The sequence below is a fragment of the Diadema antillarum genome, unplaced genomic scaffold (assembly GCF_040938485.1).
Source record: "Diadema antillarum isolate AM-2024a unplaced genomic scaffold, OU_Dant_1.0 scf00000057, whole genome shotgun sequence".
NCBI lineage: Eukaryota > Metazoa > Echinodermata > Echinoidea > Diadematoida > Diadematidae > Diadema > Diadema antillarum.
The window spans coordinates 1,840,685-1,867,579 of record NW_027270946.1 but is presented as its reverse complement, the minus strand read 5'-3'; the positions used below and the strand labels follow the sequence as shown (position 1 = coordinate 1,867,579).

General features: G+C 39.0%; 2 protein-coding genes across 2 annotated transcripts in view; both read left to right on the top strand.

Annotated features, from left to right (window-relative positions):
* The first annotated feature begins 1,041 nt into the window (after window positions 1-1,041).
* Window positions 1,042-2,301, top strand: LOC139715919 (histamine H3 receptor-like). The gene has a single exon (XM_071627471.1). It carries the CDS (start codon window positions 1,042-1,044, stop codon window positions 2,299-2,301), a length of 1,260 nt encoding a protein of 419 aa, XP_071483572.1.
* Window positions 2,302-13,071: 10,770 nt separating this feature from the next.
* LOC139715917 (uncharacterized) overlaps window positions 13,072-26,895 on the top strand; it is a 35,782-nt gene continuing 21,958 nt past the window's right edge. Inside the window, exons 1-3 of the mRNA XM_071627470.1 lie at window positions 13,072-13,197; window positions 13,557-13,596; window positions 19,983-21,269. Coding sequence (XP_071483571.1) covers window positions 13,150-13,197; window positions 13,557-13,596; window positions 19,983-21,269 — 1,375 coding nt within the window. The 5' untranslated portion in view covers window positions 13,072-13,149. The remainder of the gene's footprint in view (window positions 13,198-13,556; window positions 13,597-19,982; window positions 21,270-26,895) is intronic.

Genomic DNA, 26,895 nt, shown 5'->3' with positions numbered 1-26,895 from the left:
TTCCGCCATAAACTTATGTAGCATAATGTAAAGAGCTTATAGCTTTATGCTGAAACTAAAATTGATATTTTGCGTTGCCCTTTTGGCCATTTCTACAAGAGACGATTTTTTTTTTTGATCGAAATATATTTACAATAAGTACAGTAAATGTATTTGAGCTGTTGTAACGTCCGTTACTAGTTAGGCCGTCCATCACTACTATATAGTTGGCATCATTTCATTATTATTATTATGATTATCATGATTATTATTATCATCACCACTATCAGTTGTGTTCTTTTGTTCAACCTTTGCAGATGCTGAAGAGCAGTTGCTGGAAAGCAGCTTATATTTATTAGCAAGAGAAACGCGTTTGGACTTACAACAACGACAACAGAAGCTTTTGAATTCATGACCAACAGCTATCATGAAAAGGAGTAGTCAACGATACCGCATCAGTCTGCAACATCGGCATCATCGGTGATGCTTGCTCAGAGTTCTGTGAAAAGCCTGCGTAACCTTGGCCTCATGTAGGTCTTTGGATTCATCAGAGTTAAAAGCCAATAGCGGGCTTGCATTTCGATATGGAGTCAAATTGTTAGAATGCAAAGTAATCAGAAAATAATCTGCGCAAGTTCGTTTCACGACCTATTATACTCCAGCAGTTACGGAGGGATAATACATCATATTTCGTATATTTTTTCCCGGTATGATTATATGACGTCTCCATAGCAACGCCACAGACTCCAGGAGTTGCGAAAAGAGTCAGTGGATACAATAACACCTAATGACAAAGGACTAGCAACGACTTCCATTCGACGAGAGTACAGCACACCTGTAATACATACTAGTAACCAATTCTGTCGGAAAAGGCAACACGTAATGGTTCTCTGAATTTTCGCATGAAAATGTCATCAATTCAAATACTCTATAGTAAATACTGATACAAGAGCAAGGTTAAACAAGAAGGTATTGGAAGTCATTTGCTGCTAGATGTCAGGCCGGTTCCGAACGAAAATAGCAACTGCGAATAGAAAAATGAAACAGCAAGTATCGGTCGTCATGGCTGGCGAAAGCGAGATGGGAAACTTCAGCTCTTCGTACGATTACGAGGACGAAATTCTCCATTCGCTGGCGTGGCTCTCCATTGTACCCCTCATAATGTCAATCATAGTCGCTGTCACCATCATCGGGAACCTGATGGTTGTACTGGCCTACATCCGTGACAGACGGATAAAGCAGAATGTGGCGAATGTCCTCATCGTCAACCTGGCTGTGGCAGACCTTCTCGTCGGTGCTCTCATCATGTCGATTAACATCCATTGGGTGTTGGCGGGCTACTGGGCGTTTGGCGAGATCTTCTGCAAGTTTTGGTCCAGCATGGACCACATTCTGAGCATGATGTCTATTCAGTCGATGCTTCTTATCAGCTGGGATAGATACTGCCTTATGACCATGGGAATGAGGTACAAAACCTACCAGACGAAGAGACGCCTTGGATTGTACATTTCCCTCTGTTGGGTCATTTGCCTCTCCGTTTACTTCAGTCTGATATTTGGGTGGACTGCTGTGACCGGAAGGACCGACATTGACTACAGTGAAGAATGTGAGCCCGAGTTTTCCGTTAATCTCACAGCGACATTGATCGTTCTTGTATTAGAGTTTGTCGTACCCGTTACAATCCTTATACTTCTCAACGTGGCGGTTTACGTCAACATTAAACGGAGATCAAAGGGAGTTGTGGGGCAAAGCCCCCCAAATGCAACAACCATTTCGAGGAGGATTGATAGCCAAAGACGCGACCATGTTGATGAATATCCCCATAATGTGCCCACGCAGGAGGAAAGGGCCGCGCCCCGTTTCGTCCAGGAATCAACAGTGGGAGCGAGCACCGGTGGAACCCTTGAGGGGACGGTTCAGGAGTCTTCTGGTGAAGGCCCATCCCGTGATGTCGCCACTGGTAATGCTGACCAGCAGGAGAGGCGCTCGTTTGCGAAACACCGTAAAGCGGCCATGGTGCTAGCTCTGCTCGTGAGCTGTTTTCTCTTGTGTTACCTGCCCTATCACATTGCCAGCATCAGCTTTGCACTCTGTAAGTTTGGTTGCGTCACAGAGCTTACGTGGGACGTGTCGGCAATGCTGGTATGGTGTAACTCCACCTTAAATCCTTTCATCTACGCCGCTACCAATGTTCACTTCCGGCGAAATTTTCGCCGATTTCTGCTCTTGGATCGCTGGTCATGTCACTCAGGAAAATGTAGGATAAAGGGTCGCAATGAAATCATGAGTGTTACAAGTGTGATTCCACAATCAACGCAGTAGTATGTTATGAACAATTATCTTTTTTTTTTTGGTCATTCGTAGAGCTGAAGTAATTGGACAGGTGAAAGATGCGATTCATTTTTTTTTTTTGTCAGAAACTTTCACATAGATATCAGCACATAGATTTCACAAACTAATTCAACGAATGGATTCTGAACAGTATACTAGAGCACTCGGCCGCTTGAGCCGTTCGAACACATGTGTCTACCGAACTACCGGGGAAATGTGGCTGATTGAGCACCATACAAGAAATGGGACCTGGCATCCAAGTCGGAACACTGAGAGTGCCGTCGCCACAAATGTTGTGTCCTACATGTAGAATGACCACCCAAACACGTTCTTACCACATCTGAATAAAATCCGTTAAGCAATAATCAAGTTATTGCATGAATGAGCATTTTAACAAATTTTAACCTGATCAGGGTTAGCTCTGACACTTTAAACGGTGGAACGGTGGGGGCAGCATTGCCAATAGTAATAACGTCTAGATTTGACTCTGATACCTTTACATACCAAATTAGAAAAAAAAAAATCGGTCGAGAAACGTGGCCAGTATCGCGAACACAAGCACACCCCGAAAATTTTAGCTTTTTGTGTGTAAAGACAGAAGAAGCTAGGGTGCCACCACCAAAAACAAAAGCGTCTTTGTTTTACCATAATGCACCTTCTTGCCAAATTTGAAGATGATCCAAGAAGAACTGCAGCCTGGAGAACGCTCAGAAGAAAATCTCTGCGGCGATACAATTACAAGAAATTAATGCTGTAGGCCCTACATGATTTTGAGTTGAACTGATGTTATGTGGTTTTGAGAAATATGCTTTGATATGCGTGAGAAAAGTTGTGACGTTATACGCTGCGATGACTGTGACATAATGATACACGCAGCGACATTATACGTCTTTTTTTTTAAACACTTCCGATCATAACTTTGATGCGGCATTAAAAATATTCCAGAACAATTGAATTTAAAAACTTGTAGGAAGAGCAATTATTATGTCACGCCAAAAGTTTACCCTGAATCTGTTCAAGACAGGAATAAAGATAAAAGACACAAGATGATAGTCATTAGTGATGAAATCACGCACTACATTTTGTGTATGTAGCTTTGTGGCGTGTATCGCCTGAGTGTACTTTTGTAACGTCACGTTTTCCAGCCGCTGCGAGGCCAGGAACAGGTATGGTGATCCCGGGTACTCGGCGACTTAGAGCTGTAAGGGATATCAAACTTTGGAGGGATGGCACCTCTTACTTACTAGAGTGCGCTCTCATTATAACGAACACGCTTACAAAAAAAAAAAAAAAATCATTACAAAGAAGTAAAAAGTCATGTTCCCAAATCATCTTCTATTTATCTGCATATTTGTTCGGCTGTGAAGAAATATCAATGTAGCGAAAGAAAACTGCCGGTCCCGAGGACTTCGTTATAACCGGAGTGGGCTATAACCGAAAAAGGCTGGTTCACACTATTGTACTAGATTATGAGATGTTGTAACCTTTCATCCTCCTTTAAGATACTCTTAAATTGCACATATATTATTATCTATCGTTTTGAATGAGTGAACAAAGGAGAACTTTGACTTGTGTATGTGATAACTGCAAAACTACACAAAATAATTTGTGCACAGAAGTAATGCAAATTTCACAGGAAGCAATGTATACGAGTACACTGTATACCGCAGTTCTGATTTCATGTGATTTTTTCCCAGAAGCATTTTCTTTCGTAGGCATCAAACTGCAGTCTTCAAAATGTCCAGATGCACCATCACAGTATACTTTTACATATACCATGAAATATATGTACGTATACTATTCACATGACTATATATTTGTTATGAGTACTTTTGTTTATGGTTTCACGTGAAAATTGTTGATTTCGTGCACATGTAGAGACATAAAACAAACTGAAACTGAGAACACACTTGAATACTGGAAATCTTAGTATTTCTACGTGTCAACGCTTCAACATAATATTTTCCCCGTGTGCATATTTTCGGTTCCCTCCCAAAAGACAATGCAAGCTATTTGCTTGTATTTCCATGTCAAAATGTTACGAAAAATGAATGACTAACACCGAAACATTAAATATGAGGTGTAGGCGCCTGACTCATACGTGCTGAACCATAATTTACGTTGACATGACAACGCTACAAGTGTGTTTATTCTCCATCAATCCAGGACGGACCGATTTCTAGCAAATAGGTTCGAAGTAAACTTGGTATAGTCAGATAGTCACGCCATTATCTTCTGCACGTTGATTGCAAGCAGACATAATGGATGTATGTTTATGTGTTTGTATTTCAAAGGTGACAATTTCGCGCCTTAAACGAACCAACATTACTTAATTACGGTTCCCATCCAGTTCGAGGAGGCATCCTGAATAGTTCCACAAATAACTCAATTCAGTCAGTACACATACGTTCATATGCGAGATCATTGTGAGAAGTGAGCTATGTAGAGGGATTCAGACGCTCCGTGTAGTTAGAAATATTTCGGTTCAAAGACTAAAAGTAGGCTGCAGCAGCCATGCATTAATCTCTATTTTTTATTGCCATCAATTTTACCATCCACACGTTTTATAGCATATTTGTGAGAAAACTATATGATAGGAGAGTACCGCTCTCCATACGTCTGTTGAAACATTTACAATACCCGTATACACTTAAATATAAATGCAGGTAGAGAGACAGGTGTTTTGCCTGGTGGTGACAAAACAAAAATTTCCTACATGTGAAAGTCGAGACTGTTTTGCGTGTCCTTAACGATGTCTCTTTAATCAGAGTGTTCGAAGCCAACGTTGCTTATACTGAATTGAGGAAACCTGGGCTTCGAATATAGCAGAAAATAAATTGAATGGTCATAATCAACGTCGCACTGAAACTAACAAAAGCAAGCCCCCAAATGTGGACGATATGGATACAATAGAAATTAAACTTAGGATGAAGAATGAAAAAAAAAGAAAAAAGAAATGAAGCCCACCTCTGTTTTTATTTTCTTTACTTGTTCTCTTCATCATGTGTATATAAAAAAGTACATTTATGTAGATAAATGTGTAGGCTAGATATACAATGTATAGATATATCAATATCTATCATATACGATTAGATAGTATATTTCTATACATTCATATATGTGTATATATTACGCATCTTCTGTCTCTTTCTATATACATAATATTATTGTGCACGTGTGTATGTTTATGCTTGTGTTTGTGTATAGAAAGAGCGAGAAAGGGAAAGAGAAAGAGAGAAAGGGGTTTTTAACATTCATTATGTATACTATTTTCTTATTTATATTATAAATTACATTTGGGACATCCGTGTGGTTTATATCATGAAAAACATGGTGTATTGTGCATGAGCACAAACACAAATACATATATCATTGAATGAATGTATGTGCCTTGTTGTTGCTCTTGAGAGAACCACAAATAACACACAGGCCCTACTTTTCAGAAGTCCCCTCCATTTCCAACAACTTTGTTTGCTCAGTTGTAAAAGTCATACAATTGTATTTCCATTCACAGTATTTTTCTTTCTTTAGCGCCGATAAGGAGTTGCATTGACTTTGCAGAACTATACGTATAATATTATGTTAATGTTACACTCTTATTGCATCGTTGTTGTTGCTGTTGTTATATAACATATGAATTCATAATTCATATATGCATATATATATATATATATATATATATATATATATGCATATCATGAAAAACATGGTGCATTGTGCATTAGCACAAACACAAATACATATATCATTGAATGAATGTATGTGCCTTGTTGTTCTTGAGAGAACCACAAATAACATACAGTCCCTACTTTTCAATCGTACAATATATATATATATATATATATATATATATATATATGATATATATATATGCAATGTATATAAGTTTGATACACAAATATAACATATACAATATATGTACAAGCCCTGGGAGTTAAGTTGAATTGTACAGTTTGCAGGAAGAAAGCACGCTTTCCCGTTTCGTGTTTTTTTTTTTAATCTTTGGTGAACAGAAATAGACTTTGTTGGAGTGTATAATGATTAAAAGCTTATTTTCAGCATTTTTTTTTTATTTGAATATGATTCTGTTTTATAAGTTACTTAACCTTTCTTTGGTACGAAAAAAACCACAAAAACAAAGTCGCAACCTTCCGAGCGTTCTAGGTTTTCAGAAGGAATCACGTATTCGATCATAATATGGAAGACATTCTCCAATGCAAATAATATTCGAAATCTACTAGCGTCGCCTGCTGACTGCCTTATCTGGTTTATATAAATATTTTCAATGGCAAATTACACTTCCGGAAGTTTGTAATTTCAACCCTTTTGCCTTAGCTAACACTCTTATCTTAATGACCTCTCGGTATCTCGTGAGTGCTTATGTTTGTTGGCGAACACGCCCATTGCACAAAGGATGTTGAACTGCCCATCCAACATGAATCTTCACGTTGAAACAAAATGTCAAGCCATGCTCTTTCAAGGGATAGTATACGGTTTCGATTGAGGTGGGGCTTCAGGATTCCAACTTTTTTTTTTTCTTTAGATGATTAGAAACTTCTCATGAAATATGAAAGAGCATATAATTCTAAGTGGAATTCAAAGGTTATTTTGATTAAATTGTTTGTTTCACTTTGTTTTTGGATATCTCAGTCATTTCAAAACCGATTTTTGTCAAATAAATTCTGAATTCCTCTTTACAGAATTGCATGCTCTTTAACAATAATCATGGAGTGGTTTCTAAGTATCTCGCTGAAAGTGAAAAGCTGAATCCTCACCGCAACCAGATATACCATATACAATATATACTATTCCTTGAATGTTACAGTTGACTCGAATTTAACACCGAGTGGATGAGATTTCACTGTATAGGATGCAAAAACATCATCACAAAACCAGGAGTTAATGGATACGACAAAGAAACCAAAGACTTGCCAGCAATTAATGACACGGTCATGCTTTGTTTGTTTGTTAGTCTGTTTGTTTGTTTTCATTACAAAGTCACGTCGTCTATCCTCTCTCTAATTAGAATCCATAAAGTTGACAATGCATGAAGCCCACAGGAATTTATCGAGGCAAAACCATCGGATTTTCGTTTTCATCATGGTTTTAGTTGTCCCCTCAACCAATAATTACCATTCTCAACACTTTGCAGTAGGCATTAATTTCTACTCCTTCTTTGGAAGGGGTGAGGGGGTGCGAAGGAGATGCTCGATTGGTTAGGCTTGTAATAGTATTCTATCTTTCATCTTGTCTCTCCTGTCTTCTCCTGTCTATTGCAAATCCCAGTATCTACCATGGCTGACGGTAAGACTTCATGAACATGCCAGCTTTGGGTATTTACGAAAAACAACATTTTGAAACGGACTCGAAGTATAGACGTTAACCGCATGATATCCCTAGAACACCCAACCACAATTTGTGAAATAGTGCATAGAATATCAAAGTAAATACAAAAGTAATACCTGCAAATTACATTTGCCCTCCTTTTCAACCCAGTTTTGTGAAATATTTCGTTTTCCTTTAGATTTATGCGTGCTAAAATGGGTTGTCCCCACCTTGCATATGAGGACTAGACAATGCTCCACAGTACTCTTTATGTAAGACATCCTTGGATCTCTTTGTTATGGTCGTCTTATCCAGTGCAGCCTATTTAGGGCCTTGCTTTTACTCTTACCCTCTATAGCTTTGCCAGATACCCATTTAATACACCTGGGTCTTGATGGTTAAAGATATCTTGTCCCATCACGTAGACACTTGATGGGAATCGAACTCGGGTCCTCGGATTGAACGTCAAGAGTCTTATCCACTATGCTACAGCGCCCCTACTGTGATGGTGACGTAGATGATTACGTTGACATTTTTTAGGAATAGTTCATAAAGTTGCTATGGTGATGACTGATCCCCGGATTCCAATCATTTACCAGAGTACACAATATGCTAAGGAAATGACCACTCGGACAAAATATGTTGCAAAAACAACAAGATAAGTAGAAAAAATGGGTTGAGACAAAGAAGAAGAAAAAAAGAGGTTTGGAAGCCCCTTTTAGTGCGCTTCCACACCTGGTATATTTTGTAACTTTTGTTTTTCATTGTCTTAACCCAATTTTTTTCTACTGTTTTTTTTTTCCCAGTGGAGCCCACACTCTACAAGCATTGTCTTTTCAGTGTGTCCCTCCATTCTTGCATATTGCAAATTGTTTACATCATTTTGATCATTTCAGTATTCATTACAGTGCATAATTACTATAAGGTTGCACTATTGCTGTACACTCTGTTCAGTCCACACTGCCTTGTCTTCTTGTTACAAAAGAAAGTGAAAAGTATGTTTTGTCCAAAATGATGAAAGTAAATTTAAATTGAATTGAATTGAATTAAATTGAATTGAATTGAATTGAATTGGATTGAATTGAATTGAACTGAATTGAATTGAATTGAATTGAATTGAATTGAATTGAATTGAACTGAATTGAATTGAGTAGAAATATCCCAGTCTTTCTAGACTCATAGATGTTGTAATGAAACCATTTTCACCATATAGGCCCTGTCGACAGAATCGTATACGCATTGCAGTCATATGTTTTTGCTACCTTTCATGTTATCATTACATTTCTTTTTCGTCTCCCTCCCCCCCCCCCCAGTCTCATGGTATCAATAATACTAATCATGAGACGAGTGTCGTTTTCTGGCAATCAAGCGGGTTCTCACAGCGTGAGATTGAAAGCTTAAAAACAACAGCCCGCAACCCGAAACTCGCCCGACAGGATTCGAAGGAAACAACATTGATTTCTTCTCCCTCACAGCCTAAATGGAGTCTTGTAAGGCGAGATCTGAATGCCGCTCTTCTATAGTCATGTGAGTTTGGCTGTATTTCAGCGAGGCGTGTTCCCATTGATCATACGACTTCCACCTGTTTCCGTGATTTCCTGGCGTCATATTTTCGTTTTGTATCCCCCCCCCCCCGTATTTCTTTTTATTCTGTAATATTTTGTGAACTCCTTTGGATATCTTGTTTGATGAAGCACCCAGTTGTTATAGGTAAGTCTATACATATGAGGTTTAGTAGAACTTCTTAATTTCGTGATTTGATCTCTGCCCAGAGTGCATGCCAATAGAGAAAGGTGAATCTGGCGGGGAATCGCACATGAAACGTTCTTCTTTTCCTTTGCTATCATACTGTTATCGCTATTGATTTCTACCAGCAGATGACAGTTTAATGTGCCAGGTTTTAATAGTGCGGTTCACATGAGTACTTAACAAATTTTTGGCAATTGCGCCCGGTCCAGAAACCTGATAGATCCCCTTTACTTGTGCTGATGAATCAGTTAAACACCCCTACTTTCCATATGATGTAGCTTTCCACAACTGCAACTGAGTGTCGTGTAAACAAAACTCTGTCTTTGCGCCAAGCGTCATGGAACATCCACGCTGTATGTCCCAAGGTGTTTATTGGCAGCTTCCCACACAACAAGGAAATATACGATTTGGACATCAAAGAATAGAATCCGGTAGAATGCAATTCGAAATGACAGCTCGTTTTGGATATATATATTGTAACATTGGATTTGAAGGGTTGTACTATCAGTTGTTGCTGTTGCCAAGAGTATCGGGTACGATATACGGCGCATTATAAATGCTTTTTATTATTATTTTTATCATTATTATTATTATTATTATTAGTAGTAGTAGTAGTAAGGTAGTAGTAGTAGTAGTAGTAGTAGTGGTAGCAGTAGCAGTAGTAGTATAGTAGTACAATGTAGTAGTAGGTGTTGTTGTAGTATAATCGTAATCTCACCATTAATCTTCCACAGTTTGAAGTTAAATACGATGATTGCTAATCTAATGAACTGACATATAAATTGGTGAAACGCTTTCTCTTGGGTTGTTACGGCCTGGATTCTCCTAAAGTTATGATTTCTCACCTTTCTTCTATTCGTCCTCGGAGTGCCAACACCGCTGACATCGAATAGGGCACATCAGAAAGAATCACGTACGACGTCACCTTGGTATTCCCGACGCCTTTGGCGTGCAGCGCCTCATGATGGATATAAAGAATGACATACTTGGAAATAAATCGTTACCTCGGGAATGATACTGCTTGAGTGGTTTTGATATCTAGCCTCCCGTACAGGCGCATAGTTGAATAATCTTCAAACATTTGTTTTCACCTTCCCTCATGAGCCTTTTTCCTTTTCTTCTGTATTTTTTTTTTTTTGGGGGGGGGGGGTAGAATGGGGTGATGATAATGACGAGGAGAATCGGATTTTTGGGGTGGGGTATAACGCTGTAATGTGACAGGATAAATATGTTTATTGTAGAAGAATAGATTATGTACATAGGTTTGTGTTTTATAGATTGACATTATTTCTTTATACGTCCCGTAAGGGGCTGCAGTCATTGATATATAATCAATTTTTAAAGATGAACACGATGAAGTGAAAACAGTGTGATTGTAAAAATGATAATTGTCTTATCAGTTTACTCTACTCACACGAACCCTTCACGTCTAAATAGATTTAGAGGGAACAATGTCATGAAATGAACGAGGTTAACCATAAATTCAAAGCAATAAAAATGAGTGTGATAATGAGAACAAGTTGACTATTCTATAATCATAGTAGCTTTGATGAGATAGGCAGATGTCCTAGTCGACGTACATTCAGCGGATAAGAACGAAATATCATTGTTACAACCTTGGAAGTAACTCAAGTCTTTATGAAAAAAAAGATGGTTGAAGCTTTCCTTGAAGAGTGCAAATCTAGATTTTTTGAACTTTTTGAACCCTTTGCCTTGGAAAAATACACTCAATTGCATGGAACCCCAGTCATGGATAACCGAACCAGCTTAGCTTCGCATCCATGCTTTTTCAGTGTTTCATCCAGCATCCCCAAACAAAAAATTGGGGTAATTCTCTTGTTCTGGACTTCTAACCTTCCGTCATAATGTCAATATCATGTTACGATTATGAAATAAAGTGTCGCGATAATGTTTCTTTTACCTGCTAGGCAATCCTGCTGATTTACAATGCAGGCATTCTTCCGAATGACCCCCGCTGTGATTTGGGCTTTGAATGAGATTTAAGTTGACTGCTCCATACCATTATCATAGATATTGACATATCGAACATTCAAAGCTTAATATTACTGTAAGATGCTGGCTGAAAAGATGGCGATTTACTGCTTCGGAGAAAGACTCTAACCACAAGAGTACTTCTTGTCACTTTATTCTAAATTGAAATCACGCATCACACAATATAAAAAAATGCTGTTCACTAAGTCTAACTGGTCAGGCGCGTTGTTACAACTCCCTTTCAGGTTGACGAGTTGTACTTTTCGTCTTCACTGTGACGGTCCTGTATGAGGTTTCCTGTTTCTCTTAAACCACCTCCGGGAAGCGCAGAGTCGGTGTGACGTATGCCGTCAAGTCAAAGTGCGAACCTGGTTAGCGCCTGTAGCCCCATCCGGTCCTGGTTGGGAAGAAAAGATCATCGCACGGTGTAGTAACGCACTGTTTCAGCTTGTCCGTCTTCATTGATTCCAGGATCTGCGCTTCCAGAATGTCGGACCAAACGTACAAGTTGCTGGTAGAAGATGTATCAATGGAATGACATTACGGACTTTTTTTTTCCTCTTCAAAGGTAAAGTGAATGAATGGAAAAACGCTTAAAAACCAGCTGAGATACCTAAGACACGGACACTCGGACCACGACAGTTTTTGGTGAAATATCGTCTGCTCAACTTCGCTTCGATTTACGCACGTCTCGCGGGAAATTTTGGAGAAAGTGGCTTGGTCGCTCATATTTCTTTTGGCAGAATTGAGATACTGCACCTCACGGTGTCTTGGATATATTCCTTTCTTGTCTTTGAAGAGTTTGAGTATTCTCTTTCACGATGACTTTTTTTACAGACATGAACCTTGGATGTCTCTCTCATCAAGTTATAAGGTTTTCTTTTGACACATACATGACAAAAATATTGGTATGATTATTGATTGCTATTTTCATTACCGAAATAAAATGTGCGAGTAAGAATACCTAGAGTGAATTCATCATTACAGCTTTGATTAGTGTCACTAAGATTCTGAACCGCCTGTATTTAGGCGTAAAGGATGAAATATTAAAGCCAAAAAAGAGCATAAACAAAAACAAAAAACAAAAAACAAAACCCGACAGCTTAACGTTGGACATCAAAATTACAGAGAACTATAAATTTGAAGCCTGGATGGTTATAAACATTTACGCTGCAATATTTACTTGTGAGCTTTCGTGGATCACGCAATGTGGAAGCATAGGTGAGAATACACCATATCCGGCGCATTCTATTTCTACCCATTTGTATCGCGATGCCGTGGTGTTGTGTGGGTTTTGTTTGTTTTTTTCTCATACAGCTGATGATCATTGGTTCACATCGGCTTATGTAGTCCTATATCCGTGGAATACAGAAGGAAGCAGTGCGGTCAAAAACCATGAGATATAGATATTCATGGACATTTTAAAGCGGAAATAAAACTAAATACTAATGTGGAAAGTGGCGGATAGGCGACTGGATATTTGTGCCGTCTTCTTTTGAAAACCCCACCCGAGATCGACCGCGATAAATGAGATACGCTCATCATACCAGCGAACTAAATGTGCAATGCAAATGCATGCGAAGAAGAATCGCTCTCTAGTGTTTGCTATTGAAACGGTGTCACAGTCACCACCTTGTTTCCAGAGTTTTTAAGTCAACGTAGGAATACTTCGCTTGTGTGGAATTCTGGTATTACATATAGCACCTTTGAGGAGACCGAACATATATCAAAAGAGTTTCATCGGATAAGTTGGAAAGCACGGACACGAGAAACATGGAGGTATACCACTTCTTCCTGGCGTTGAGTCTGCTCTTGATCATCGTAAGTTTACCAACTATATTTCATCTCGATATAATACGCTTTATCACATAGAGCACAAGTCACGCGGATGTAAAAAAAAAACACACACACACACACACCAGAAAAAAGTTGCTTTTCAACGTTTTAACATGTTGCATTATCATGGTGTATTTTGAAAGGATTTATTTCAAACAACGGTGAATAGCAATAAAGTGAAACCAAAAGTATTCTTCATGATCATGAGCCACTTCAATCCATTCTTTGGTACAGACATTGAAGCACGAGGGTCAGTTGTTATCACGTTTCAAGTGCAAGAAAACTGGATGACAATTAAAGTGATGCTCATGAGTAAGATTTTCGTTTTACTTTTCATTTCGCAGTGGCCCGAATTAGCGACGCCTACCACGCTGCAAAATGATGGTAAGTTTGACCAAGAATTCCACTCTGTAATAAGTGTATGGGATGTGACATCAGCTCTCTTATTTTTTTTTAAATTTCTGTGAATTTGAAATGTGCTTGCAATTTGAAATTTCAATGATGAAAAGCGAGACAGTCAACTGAGCTGGAGTCTCCACACATCTTTGTTTATTCAATTGAACATAAGATAGACACGATGATCACCTTAATATTATACAGTATTTATCGCAACTGACTGACGCCCTTCATTGACATAAATAAGCACCGATAATTCAATGTTTTGGGGAGTGGGAATGACAAAAAGAAGAACGAAAAGAAGATCATCCGTGGTACATATACATACATGGACATACACACCCGAGTTTGTACGCCCATTTATTATCTTTTTTTTAAAATCCTGGTCATTAGTAAAGCACTGAATAATCTTGGTTAATTTACGTCGATGAAGGAAAATTGCCATTGGGTTGCCATAAAAACAACTCGACGCAAGTATTCATTAATGTGATTAAAGATCACTCGTCTCGTCCTTTCCAAAAGCTGATTAAGAATCTAGACGCGGAAATGCGTCTACAATCCGTGCTTGTATATATTCTGCTCTTGTTTTCCCTGTTTTGTTTTGTCTTGTTTATTGTTTTGTTTTGTTTTGTTTCGTTCTGTGTTGTTTCCCGTTTTCAGAGCAGGGTCAAAACCCTGTGAAGTGGTCGGTAATGGAAATTGTAGAAGCACTTGAAGCAGCAGTGTAATACCAGCTTCTTATGGTGAAGTTCGTTGTTTAATTTGCCATATGACAAAATGACTGGATAAGCTCATATTCAGCTGCATTAGCTGCTCTTCCATGCGATCCAGCTGGATGTGAAATGGACCACTTTGCCAAGTCTCTATTCAGATTAAACAAAAATTGGGGAGCTTTGAAATTATAATACTTGTACCTTGAAAAGAACAAATAGATACAGGCTTAAAAATCATGCCTTGCCTTTGCCGGTGTCTATGGCACTAAGGGGTTACTAGACGACCTCACAGTTTCAATACCTCAGTGTCACGAACAAAAGGTTCTGTCTACATGTTTGCAACATGACACGACGATATCTGTTGCGGAATGCAATAGAAAAAGCGAAATTATCTTCTTATTCCATAAGTTTATAGGCCGCCATAGTGCAGTTGTTACGGGTTAGTAACCGTAGCCCAAACACGCCGTAATCATCCATATATTTCCCTCCTTTGAGACGTGGTTAATGGTGAAGTCAGTGATGCTACAATAATTATAGGCAGACGGGCGGTAGCTCTATTATGTGTATTCTTCACTAAAGAACCTAAACTCCCATTAAAGTTATTTACGATTTTGGAACGTGAGTTAATGATATCTAGGTGTTGTCCCACCGCCAAAAAAGAAAAAAGAAAGAAGAAAAAAAAAAGGAGTGCCAATGTGAAAGTGAAACAATATATATAGTAACATGATGAAAGGAAAGGTTCGAATACCATGTACTTTGTCATTTGAGAAACACCTACTCGTATAATAAAAAAAGAAATATGATCTAGCATAAAAAACAACACACACACACACACACACACGCACAAATAAAAACACGGCCAAACACAAGTTTGCGGGAGGAGATAGGACAGACAATGGGACGTTAATAATGTTTACACAAGTGTGTTCGTGTTTTAGAGAGCATGTGTATGATTATGCTTATACAACTGAGGACAGTGTAGGGGAAGAGACGAATCCATTGACATCAGAAGGAGGGGCTGTCCCATGAAGATGATCATACAGTTGTGTTTGTACTTATTGTTTGCTGGATGTTGTCTTGAATTCTTCCCGCCTTATAGTTCTAGTGTATAGGTTTATGGGATTTTTTTCGTGTTCTTATCTTAGAGAGTATGGATATGCTTGCGACTGAGAACGGTGGAAATGAAGAGAAGAAAATCAGAAGGATTAGGGGCTGTCCCATGAAGATGATCATACAGTTGCGTCTGTATTTGTTTCCTGGATGATGTCTTGAATTCTTCTTTCCGTATAGTTCTAGTTTAGGATTATGTTACAATTTATGGGGGAAAAAAGATGTTATGAACAGCTAATGTCAATCATAAATTAGATTATATAGATACGCATCGCTGTTGTTTGTCTCCGAAAAAAAACCAGGGAAATACTGGCTGGCATAGCGTGTGTTTCAATTTCTTTTAACACGTATCGTTTGATGCGTGACTACCAGTCAAAAAACGTTTCGCTTGACGACCATGAACATTATCGGAATATGAAACATGATCTGTTTTTGTCGAGATTTCAACCACATGTCCAGTGGCTAAGGGACAAACGAGATTCAATGATAATGTTTGTTACATTATATTACAACCTCAGACTTCATTGTCAAATGTCTACCGACTACTAAAGGCCATTCACTAATGTTCACACTGCACGAGGCAAATTATCGTTACCCCCACCCCACCCCTACACACCCGCCCAACGGGTTGCCACACCTCGTAATCTTGGAGATATATCGACACAATGCTATCGTTCATAATACAGAGCGTATAAAAAAAGGTAATCCAACTTTGGAGGGTTGCCATTTCTTAATTGTCAGTTATAAAGAGCACAATGTTAGTTGAAAGGAAAGAGGAACTCTTCCTCTTTCCGTTGATATCTCATTATGTTGACAATTGTGTATATAAATGTATTCTGAGCCAATACTGTTCTCCTTATGGGAAGGACCAAATATCGACAACGTGGCCATGAACCAGAAGAAACCCTAAAACCAAATGTGCAGTCATGCAGGCTGGCCTGATGATTTGACCACTTTCATTGACAGATCTCATCCATGTGAGACATGACTGTTCCTTCACAATAACACGCAAACTTGGAAAAAGTGCAATTTGTCATTGTTGTCTTTAAAGTCCATGTGCTCAGTCATGCATGACAATTGTCAACATGATTAGGTATCAACGGAAAGAGGAAGAGTTCCCCTTTCCTTACAATCAATATTGTGCTCTTCATAACTGACAATTAAGAAATGGCAGCCCTCCAAAGTTGGATTACCTTTTTTTGACACGCTCTGTATTGGTAACATCTGAACCACTTCTGTCAGTTAATGCAGGGTGTTGTTTGTAATGTTGCTGTATTTTCGGTGTTTACGTTTGTCCCGTAAAGGAACACATTGGAGGAAATTTTTGATTAGCTGTACTCATCCCAGCAAATTAATGCCTCACAAGTCTTGATTGATTTATTCTTTTCGATCTTTAACAAATGTTTGTTTGTTTGTTTGTTTGTTTGTTTGTTTGTTTGTTTTTGTTTTTTTTTGGGGGGGGAACATTTTTCTAACGGTTCTATCGCGGCAGTGAGTCATAGAATGACGACAGTATTCAAAGATGATCTTCAGAGGCAACCAACCAAACAACCAAACAAAACAAACAGTACCCATTCTTTTTTTCTCCTGGTCGGTAATACGAAACAAATTTCTCAAATTATGACTGGCTACATTATATCTCATGCGTGCGTAGCGCGTGGTAAACCGAATGATTGTTGACAAAGCGTGTTGCTTCCTGGTTCCTGCACTTTTTTCCCCATATACACGCAAGCCAAGAACACACGATTCGGTATTTTAACCTTGAACGTTGTATCCGTGTAAATGACGTGTAAACTCACGTGTCTGGCTTTGGTATACGTATAGACAATCGTATGTAGCGCGATTGTCCCTTTTTGACCACTGGATGATTCCCAAGGCCCACTACAGTCGTAACATTCCCAGTTTTGTTTTTTCAACATACTGTTGTATTTGAATGAACTCAGTACTAGAAAAAGAAGAGGAAAGATGAACGAATGGTTGAAGATATTTAAAGCAATACCTTGGAATGTCACAATCTGATAGCAGTTAGTGAAAACAAAAATAGATAGATACAAATAATAATGAATGAAGATCTTGTTTTATTTGTGTAGGTACTTTTCTGCATTTATTTCAAAACAGATATCAACAATGATAATGTGATATATAAATGACAGAATAATCAGATCATAAACAAATCACTTATACAGTGAAAGATATATATATTTGATAGAACATTTTTGTTTTGGTGAAGTAAGAATTATTGTGATCAATTCAGAAGTCGAGACTGTCATAAACCATTGCTGAAGCGATCGTATAACCATTGTATCAAATGTGACAGAACAAATTTGACCAAGGCATGATGTATTCACACGAGATGATATTTGTAAGACAATTTCGCAGCAACCAGTCTCGATATCTCAATGAAGTTTATTATCAACCTATATACCATCTCACATAGATTAGAGAAACGGATCACTGTACCATCGGTTACTTTGAAAGCGTATGGATTCTACCAATCCTTGTAGGCCATACTCCGGGAGAATCAATCACCTTACTCTCCCCACCTCCCCCCCCCCCCCCCCCCCCCCCCCGCACGCACACATCAATGTAAATAATCATGAGCGCATTATTCAGTTCAGTTTATTTTATTTAATCACGGCAATTTGCTTCAGCAAAGCTGTTCTTCTGCAAATCCGTTTTATTACATACGCCGTTGACGAAAAATCTTTGAAATAAAACTTTCTGTAAAAATATCAAATGCAATAAGTAAACCAAGCAAAATGCAGATGAATTAAATACTTATGATTTGTGTTTTCTGCTTTATCGAGAGAGCAACCACGTGGGTCAATATAATACTCCCTTTCGTGTGGATATGTATCGAATCATAGCCGCTGGTTGGGTTGGAAAAAGAAAAGAAATGCATTTGTAGGAAAAATCACGGAGGAAAGGTATGAGAATGTATGTATACCCTGATAATTCATACTCCCTTATTGTATATGGATAAGCATCGAAGCAAAGCCGTAGCTTGAGTTGAAAAAAGAACAATTTTAAGAAACGATCGCGGATGGTGTTTGATAATGTATGTACCCTAATAATACATACTCCCTTGTGTGTGGATATATATCGAATCATAATAGCCGTTAGTTGAGTTGAAAAAGAAATTCTTATTTGAAGCAAAATCGCGGTTGAACGGTTTGATAATGTATGCACCCTAATCACATTTTGTCCAGTGTGACACCCAATGGTTAACGAAGTTCAGACAGTGCTACTGTTGCTACTGTGTGGAAGGGAAGGGTACCATTACAAACACGTGATATTAATGATACAATGTCGTTTGCTTCTGTATTGTTACCGTACACATATATAGACGTTTGAATTGGCCGTTGGTGTTAATGTCATCACGTTTTCATGCAGGATGTTCATTTCTACAGTAGACATTGAGCTAAGTGGAAATCCTTGGAATAAAGAAATAGGTGAAGGAACAGGTTATTAGCGCTTTAATTGTCTCCTACTCCCCCCCCCCCCACACACACACATCTATACAAAAACAGACAGGATCATTGTCTTGCAATAACAATACTGATGAGGAAATGCAACATTATTATCACCTGCAGTGCGATAAAATCATTCTTAATTCAACTGAATAATTTACATTAGAGTTCTGGCTCTCCTGTGATGTGCGGATATAATAGACTGGAATATGCGTCACTCTATGTTATGATTCGTGTTTACCCTCACCTTTCCTTAAGTGATGGCAAACGTGACTTCTTACCTCCCAGATTAATGACATACTATAATAGCATTCATTGTCTCTCCATCCCCTTTTCCTTAATTTTCGCATTTCTCTTTGTAATGCCTACCGATATCGATATCATCGAAAAATAATATAAAGGAATCTAAAATGTGTTTTTGGTGGCTATATACCCCTCTTTTTTAACCTTCTTAGAGAGAATGGAGAAGCAGGAATAATGCGGATACGATAAATGTTACGTGTTTCTTGTTAAAATCCTGGGAATAGAATGAACTGTTTTAGGGATTTCCCCTTTCTGTACCATTTTTTTTTTTTTTTTTTGGGGGGGGGGGGGGTTGGTCGAATAACGTAAAAGTTTAGGAGGCACTACTCTGCAGCATTCATAGTGAATAAGACTCTTGAGGTCCCTAGTTCGCATCAAGTTAATGCCTATGTCCTTGTGTCCCTCTTGATTCAGGTGTATTAATGGGTACCAGGCAAAGCAAGGGTAATGACAATAAGGACTCTCTGTTATAGAGTAGTGGCAATGATGAATGGGCTATGGTGGATAAAGAAGACCATAATTATCATTGTTATTATCATTATCTTCATTATGTAGTGATGGTTCTCTCTGGATGTCCAAAGGATAAAAGTTTATCCTTGGAGCGGTTACACAATTACACGAAAGCGATGGATCGCCTTTTGCGGCATGCACGCATTTAGTACCGGCTTGGAATCGCTTTTGATGGTTGAGAGAAGTATTTCGGTGCAAACGACTGACTGATTTTGTATAATTTGCTGTTTTTAGAGTTCTTGTTTTGATTTTCTTTGTTTTTCAGCAGATTCTGAGTCGATACAAACGTCTTTCAACTTCAGTGGAACAAGCTTTGCCTTCAGCTTTCTGGCACATGAAAAAATCGGAACGCAAGCCATGCCCGTGATCGAGATCGTACCGGCTGTGACGGAGAACACAACCGTCGAAGTTGGTGTTGCCGCCATCAGTTACAAGGCAATTTTCACCTTGCAGCCAGGAGATTCGAAGAGGTTGAACTTGAATCTGAACATCTCCGATCTTATCGGGAACGAAGACGCAACGATTGTTGTGAATTCTTCCTCACCGGTGGGAGTCGCCGCCCTGGTGATGCTGTTACGACCCTCAGCAGCTTTTCAAGTCATCCCGGAAAGCCAGTGTGGGACTCATTACGTCATTATGAGCCAGAGGTCTATAAGAGGAAAGTATTCCCAGTTTACAATCACGTCACACGCAGATGCGAACAACATCACCATTGACTCGTTTGAAGATGCATTTCATTGTGGAAGGACGGCGGAATCGAGGACAAACATGGTCGTCTTGTTGAACAAACATAAAACGATATTCTGTGAGGGTCTTCAGGCCGATTTCACGGGGACCACAATACGCTCCACCTATCCCGTATCGGTGGTAGCTGGTAGCAATAGGGTTCGCCTTTCCAAAAATGGACACAAAGGGTACATCATCGAACAGATGCCACCTGTGACGTCATGGGGAAATAACTTTGCAGTAGCACCTTTCGCGACGCTGGCTCGCTCCAGCTACGAGCTGCGACTGTTGGTGCCGCAGGGTAGTGTTGCCGAGGTGACCATGCAAGGAGTAAACTGGACAAACTCCATCCTCCTGGAAGGGATTTACCACGTTCGGGATTTTGATGAGGTCATCGAGATTTCTTCCAATCGGTCCATACTGGTAATGCAGTACATGACAGGCCAGGAGCATGATTCCAGGAGTGACCCGAGCATGTTCCTGGTCCCGCCACTGAAGCACAACCAGCAGCAAGTATTGGTCGAGGTCTTCGAGTCCTCCGTGAATGAGAACGTTGTCAACATCATCGTCGAGTGCAACGAAACGGACGGTTTGCTGGTTGATGGCCGCCACATCCTGAATAGTAGTAACGTGATCGCGAGATTTAATGGTACACGCTATTGTGGGCTGGCCGTCGTTGTGGGCTCAGGAATGCACTGCTTTTCACATGAAGGAGCCGATTTTCACGCAGTGCTCTATTCTTGGAAGATTAGGAATGGGGAGAACTCGTATACCTTGTACGCTGGTCTCGGAGTTCCTGCGGATTACCCGACATGTTTGTACGAGCAAGGTATTCATTCTTAACACTTTTTATTTCTATTTTCTGTATAGATCCCTCCGTCCATTGTCATATCTCTTGATGCAATCTCATTCATCTTGTCATTTGCATCCAGAGTCCATTCATGCCGCTTTTATTACGTCATATTCATGCTAAGACGGTGGTCGTACCACGTAATATTGCACATTTACCTCTAATCTACTGCCTTATTGTTTTATTTTGTTTTTTTTTAAGATACAGAGGAGGAACTACCCTACAAGCTTTGCTTTTTAGTGCATGGACCCTTCATTTCCATTCCAATCCTTGTATTATGCATATGTATGTACCTTAGAAAATGAATTTATGTTATTAGTCGTGATCACATGTACGTTTTCTTTGAAATTTGAACAAATTTGTTCTGTTAATGCATTGTATATAATTTTCCCTATTTATTCAATGGAAAACCCTTATGGAAAGAACACAGTTTTACCACACTATGTAACACAGTGTGCAACACAGTGTGGAACACAATGTGTAACACTGTGTCGAACACATGTGTTTAATATGTGTTTAATATGTGATTTTGGGACGTGTGGTAACACTGTGTATTTACCACAGTGTGAAACACAGCGTCACCACACTGTGCAACATCGTGTTACCACATGGTCCAAAACACATATTAAAAACACTGTGAGTTAAACCACAGTGTCGCACACTATGACCACAGGGTTATAACCACATAGTCCATTACACTGTGGTAGTCACCACATAATCCACCACACTATGGTATTCTCCACATAGTCTACCACACTGTGGTAGTCACCACATAGTCCTCCACACTATGGTATTCACCACATAGTCTACTACACTGTGGCAGTCACCACATAGTCCACCACATTACAATGTGGTAGTCACCACATAGTCATCAAATATATCAAATACCACATAGTCATCAGGTGTATCAATATTTGTAATGCATGAAGGCACGGTTACTGAGTAGATAACACTGTTATTGAATATGAAATTACCTTTTCATAACAAAATTTATGACATTGGCGTAACATAACATTATTAGACAATAGTTCAAAGGAAATCCCATTACAAATACTTCGAATTTAGAAGTATTTTATGAATTTTCTCAAATTTAGGTTGCTTTTTATAAATATTCATGAGCTATGCAAAGTCTGTACCACAGGAATACCACAGGAATACCACAGAAATATCACATGAAGTATCACATTCTGTACCTCAGCACTCCCACTTGATAGGTAATACTGTAGGAGTATAGGACAGGTTAAGTACTGCTTAAATCAATTGTCATGATTCGCAGCATAACTCACCTATTAATGAGTAACGGGCAATGAAGTGGCATTTGTACATGATTTGTGGTTTCGGAAGATGATAGTGATGCCTTTGCTCTCAAGTATGTAGAGCATGATGGCACATTTGTAAAGAATAGAGACAGGGAGAGCCATGCTGATGCTGTACACATCAGAGTAGTGAAACATGTGACCAATAGATTGTATGCAATACCTCTTGGTGAAATCTTAGGAAAGCATGTGATTTATGAGAGAAACTGGGAAGTTATAACATGTCACTTTTTGTTCTCTTTCCACAACTACAGATACTCCTAGTGTTACATCATTTCTAGTGTTTGATGTTATGCATCCGTAAACAGTATTAACACAACACTAAGTGCATGATTTATTCATCTGAAGGTTGGATAAATGATAATGTATGTATAGGTCATATTCTCACATTAAATGAATCTGTTTTTCCATGCCAGTATTTGAAATTTGAAAGGTTTCAACTGAAATTAGGAAAATGAATAAGTATATAACATTTGCAACTACCGTGTACTTAAATGATGTTGTATATTGTCCAGCTTTAAGTTATTGGTTTATTACTTTATTGGATAATCAAACCAGCTAAGTGGCTTAACAAACTTGATAAAAATCTCTGGGGAGTACATGTAGTGATGAGGTATATTCTTTTAATTTGATACATACATGTACATTTTTTAATGAACTACAATACTTGAATCCTTTCACCAAACTGGTAAAATGCTCCCCCCCCCCAACAAAACCAGAAATAGCCTGGTTTTAAGAGGATTAACATGCCATGTGGTAGTACGAGATCTGAAATCCCCTACTGACAATACTAAAGCAAAGTTCAATATACACCAATATGCGGTAAACATGAGTCATTGTGTGTCAAAGTACTAGATGTTTAACAAAATAGTTTGAGCTTTTGATTGTGAATATCCGTACCATGAAAATATAACTTTCCACAAATTTACACATTAGGTAGCTAATACAGGCATACAATTTTGTTGTATGCTGTCCCCTGCAATATTTTGAAACATTACACAACAAAATTGTACGTTATTCAGCGGCTACCTTCTGTGTTAATTTGAGGAAAGTTAATTTTCATTATTTTTTAGTTATTCAAAATAAAAAATGTAGTGTTTTTTCCTTAACATCTAGTATGTGGATATTATAGTGTTAAATCAATGATATGAAATCCCACTGTGTAACAACATTATGGACACAGGAGTACACATAAATTAACCACACTGTGTGTTCAGTATGCCAAGTATGTGGAGATGATGCAGGTGAATGATCTGAAACCCGCAAAGTGACAACACCGAGCACAGGGCTTACACATAGTTCAATATATACCACACTGTGGTAAGCACAAGTCACAGTGTCCGGTATGCCAAGTCTGTGTGGATTATGTGGTAAGTGAATGATCTGAAATCCCACAGTGTGACAACACTATCAACACAGGGTTTACACATAGTTCAAAATATACCACACTGTGTCAAACATGATTCACAGTGTGTTCAGTATGTGATCTATGTGGGGATTATGTGGTAAAACACTTAAACTGAAATACCAGACTGTGGTAACATTATGAACACCGGGTTTACACATAGTTCGATATATACCACACTGTGGTATATGTGTGTCACTCTGTGTTCAGTATGCCAATAATGTGGTACACAATGTGATCTCAAATCTCACACCGTGACAACACTGTGACCACATGGTTAGCACATTGTTTACCCATAGTCAACTATGTGAACACACTGTCGTAACACTATACCACACTGTGGTATATGTGTGCCACTCTGTGTTCGGTATGCCAATTATGTGGTACACTATGTGATCTCAAATTCCACACTGTGACAACACTGTGATCACATGGTTAACACATTGTTTACACATAGTCAACTATGTGAACACACTGTGGTAACACTGTGTGTGTTTGTTCCATAAGGGAATGAAATAAGATAAAATAAAAGTTGCAAAGTGGATAAGGTTCTTGACGTCCAGTCGTATGTCCCGAGTTCGAATCCCATCAAGTGCTTACGTCGTTACTTTGACATGATTTTCTGTTTTGATCACCTTGTCCCTCTTGACGAAGGTGTATAAATAGTCACCAGGCGTAATTATAATGGCGGGGCCCTCTGGTAAAGAAGTGACAACTCCCAACAATCATAAGAGTACACTTAAATAGAGAAGACTATTATTCCTATAATTCCATTGTGATGCAACGTATGAACTTTAAAAAGGACCTTGCTCCATGTCTGTACCCTGCCGTGTCCGTCCACAGTGCAGTTTGCGTGTAAAAATATTGCTTGTATTTTCCTTTCTTACTGTATTTCTTGCATGATAAGCTGCAATTGCTTTTGTTGTGTTGGTTATTGTTGATGATATGTCTTAAAGTATCAGTACTATCATGATTAAAGAAAGTCGAAATATGTTGAAAAATAGGCCGCAAGCACGTGCAGTAGGTATAAGGGCTTTTTACACTTGTAAAATTTTGCTTAGCCCCGGACTAACGGTGGGGCTAAGGGGGGGGGGGGGGGGGGGGCTTAGCCCCACCGTTGGCACGGGACTATCCTTAGCCCACTTTCTGTTTACACTCGTTTTTGCCAAAGTGGGCTAGCCCCACCGATAGTACGGTACTATCTGGCCCTGCAAAATAGCAGGGGTTAGCACCGCAATTGCGGTGCCAAGCAAGTAAGTGTAAACAGAACGAAAAAATAATCCTGGGCTAAGCGACGGAGACGAAGTCCGACCCTCACTGACCAATCAGAAACGAGGTAATCAAGTGCTGCCGGTGCGTGCGTGTACGTGTACAGTACACAGCGTAATTATGAATATTCATGTGGTTTGGAAAGTCCGGGGCTAAGAAATACGAGTGTAAAAAGGTCAGTTTTCTCCTTAGCCCCGGACAAGAGATAGTACGGTACTAACTGGCGAGTGTAAAAAGCTGAAAAAATTGGTACGGGACTAACGATAGTCCTGGGTCAGAGAAAGTCCAGGGTTAAGAAACACAAGTGTAAAAAGCCCTATAGACGAGCTGTATAGCATGCACCCTCTGGAGTTGCGACATGGTGCATGCAGTATCTGTCATAATACAGCAAGAACGAATTCCTTTGCCAGACAGCACCGATGAGCCTAATCTTTCAATCTTCCTAATCTTCGACCGATGAGCCTAATCTTTCGTGTAGCCTTCTGATACAATCATATCTATTTGAGAGCATGAGAATACTTCAGTTGAAATGAGAATATAGGGTAACGTTGTTTACTAGCTGATAATTATAGAGGAACTGCTCCTATATACAAAATTGTCCAGGTGCTGAACATTCCATATAGCAGAACGGACAGCGCATGGGTAAAAAGATCCGTGTTTGTTCTTGAACGCACTTAAACGCAGTATAAGGGTGTGATTTCACGGAGCGCGCGAATGATTTGCGAAGAACGCGAATGGAAAAATCTAATATTCGGAAAAGTTTTTCTCCGAATGTGTTCCGACGATAATGCTGAAAACCATTCTTGCGCAATTTGTGCGAAGTTCTCACGACGTATGTGCGAATGTCGTGTGTATCATTGCTTAAGTACAGCATGTTACCTACACGAAGAACACGCGACGGAAATGCGAACAACAAATTTTTTGACTATCATGGGAGAAAATGTACCCAAGGAGAGGTCTCAGCTGTCTTAATTTAATTTTTTTTTCTTTCCTGTATCTCTCCTCTCTTTATTTTTATAATTTCTCTATTGTATGCGTGCCTAGAGTATTTTCTTAGGACCTATCTCCACTAGTAAATCATTTGACTTTTTTTTGCAGTTTCTCCAACACATAATCTCGAGTTTCAAATGTATTTATGGCATACTTAAGATTCATTTTAGGTATATTCTGCAATTTTTTCTACATCAAACATAATCATCTTTCTCTTTGCTAGTCTGTAATTTTTTTTTGATATTAAGTTGTTAATAAATGTTTGATGTTTACATGTATGCTACGATTTTGATTTGTAGAAAACGTAGGTCATATATCCCCCAAACATGCGCTAAACGTTCGTGAGAATGTTTCAAAAGGTACGCAAACAGTTTGCGGTTACGTCGTGAAATGATCAGAAAAACTTCGCAGATTTCGCGAAACATACGCGAGACATTCTCCAAAGTTTCGGGGTCTGTTTGGGGTTTCACGAACATATTGCGAACATCGCGCACGTCTTGCGAAGGTCTTGCGCATATGACGAGTCTTTAAAGACACTTTCGAGAACATATCACGAGCAAATTACGACCAAGTGTGGGGAACAGGTTCGCAAGAAATTTCAGATTTTTTTTTTAATTCTCGCCGA

Excerpts from the sequence above, each read along its gene's own strand:
- LOC139715919 (XM_071627471.1), top strand. The coding sequence starts at position 1,042 with ATGGCTGGCGAAAGCGAGATGGGAAACTTCAGCTCTTCGTACGATTAC.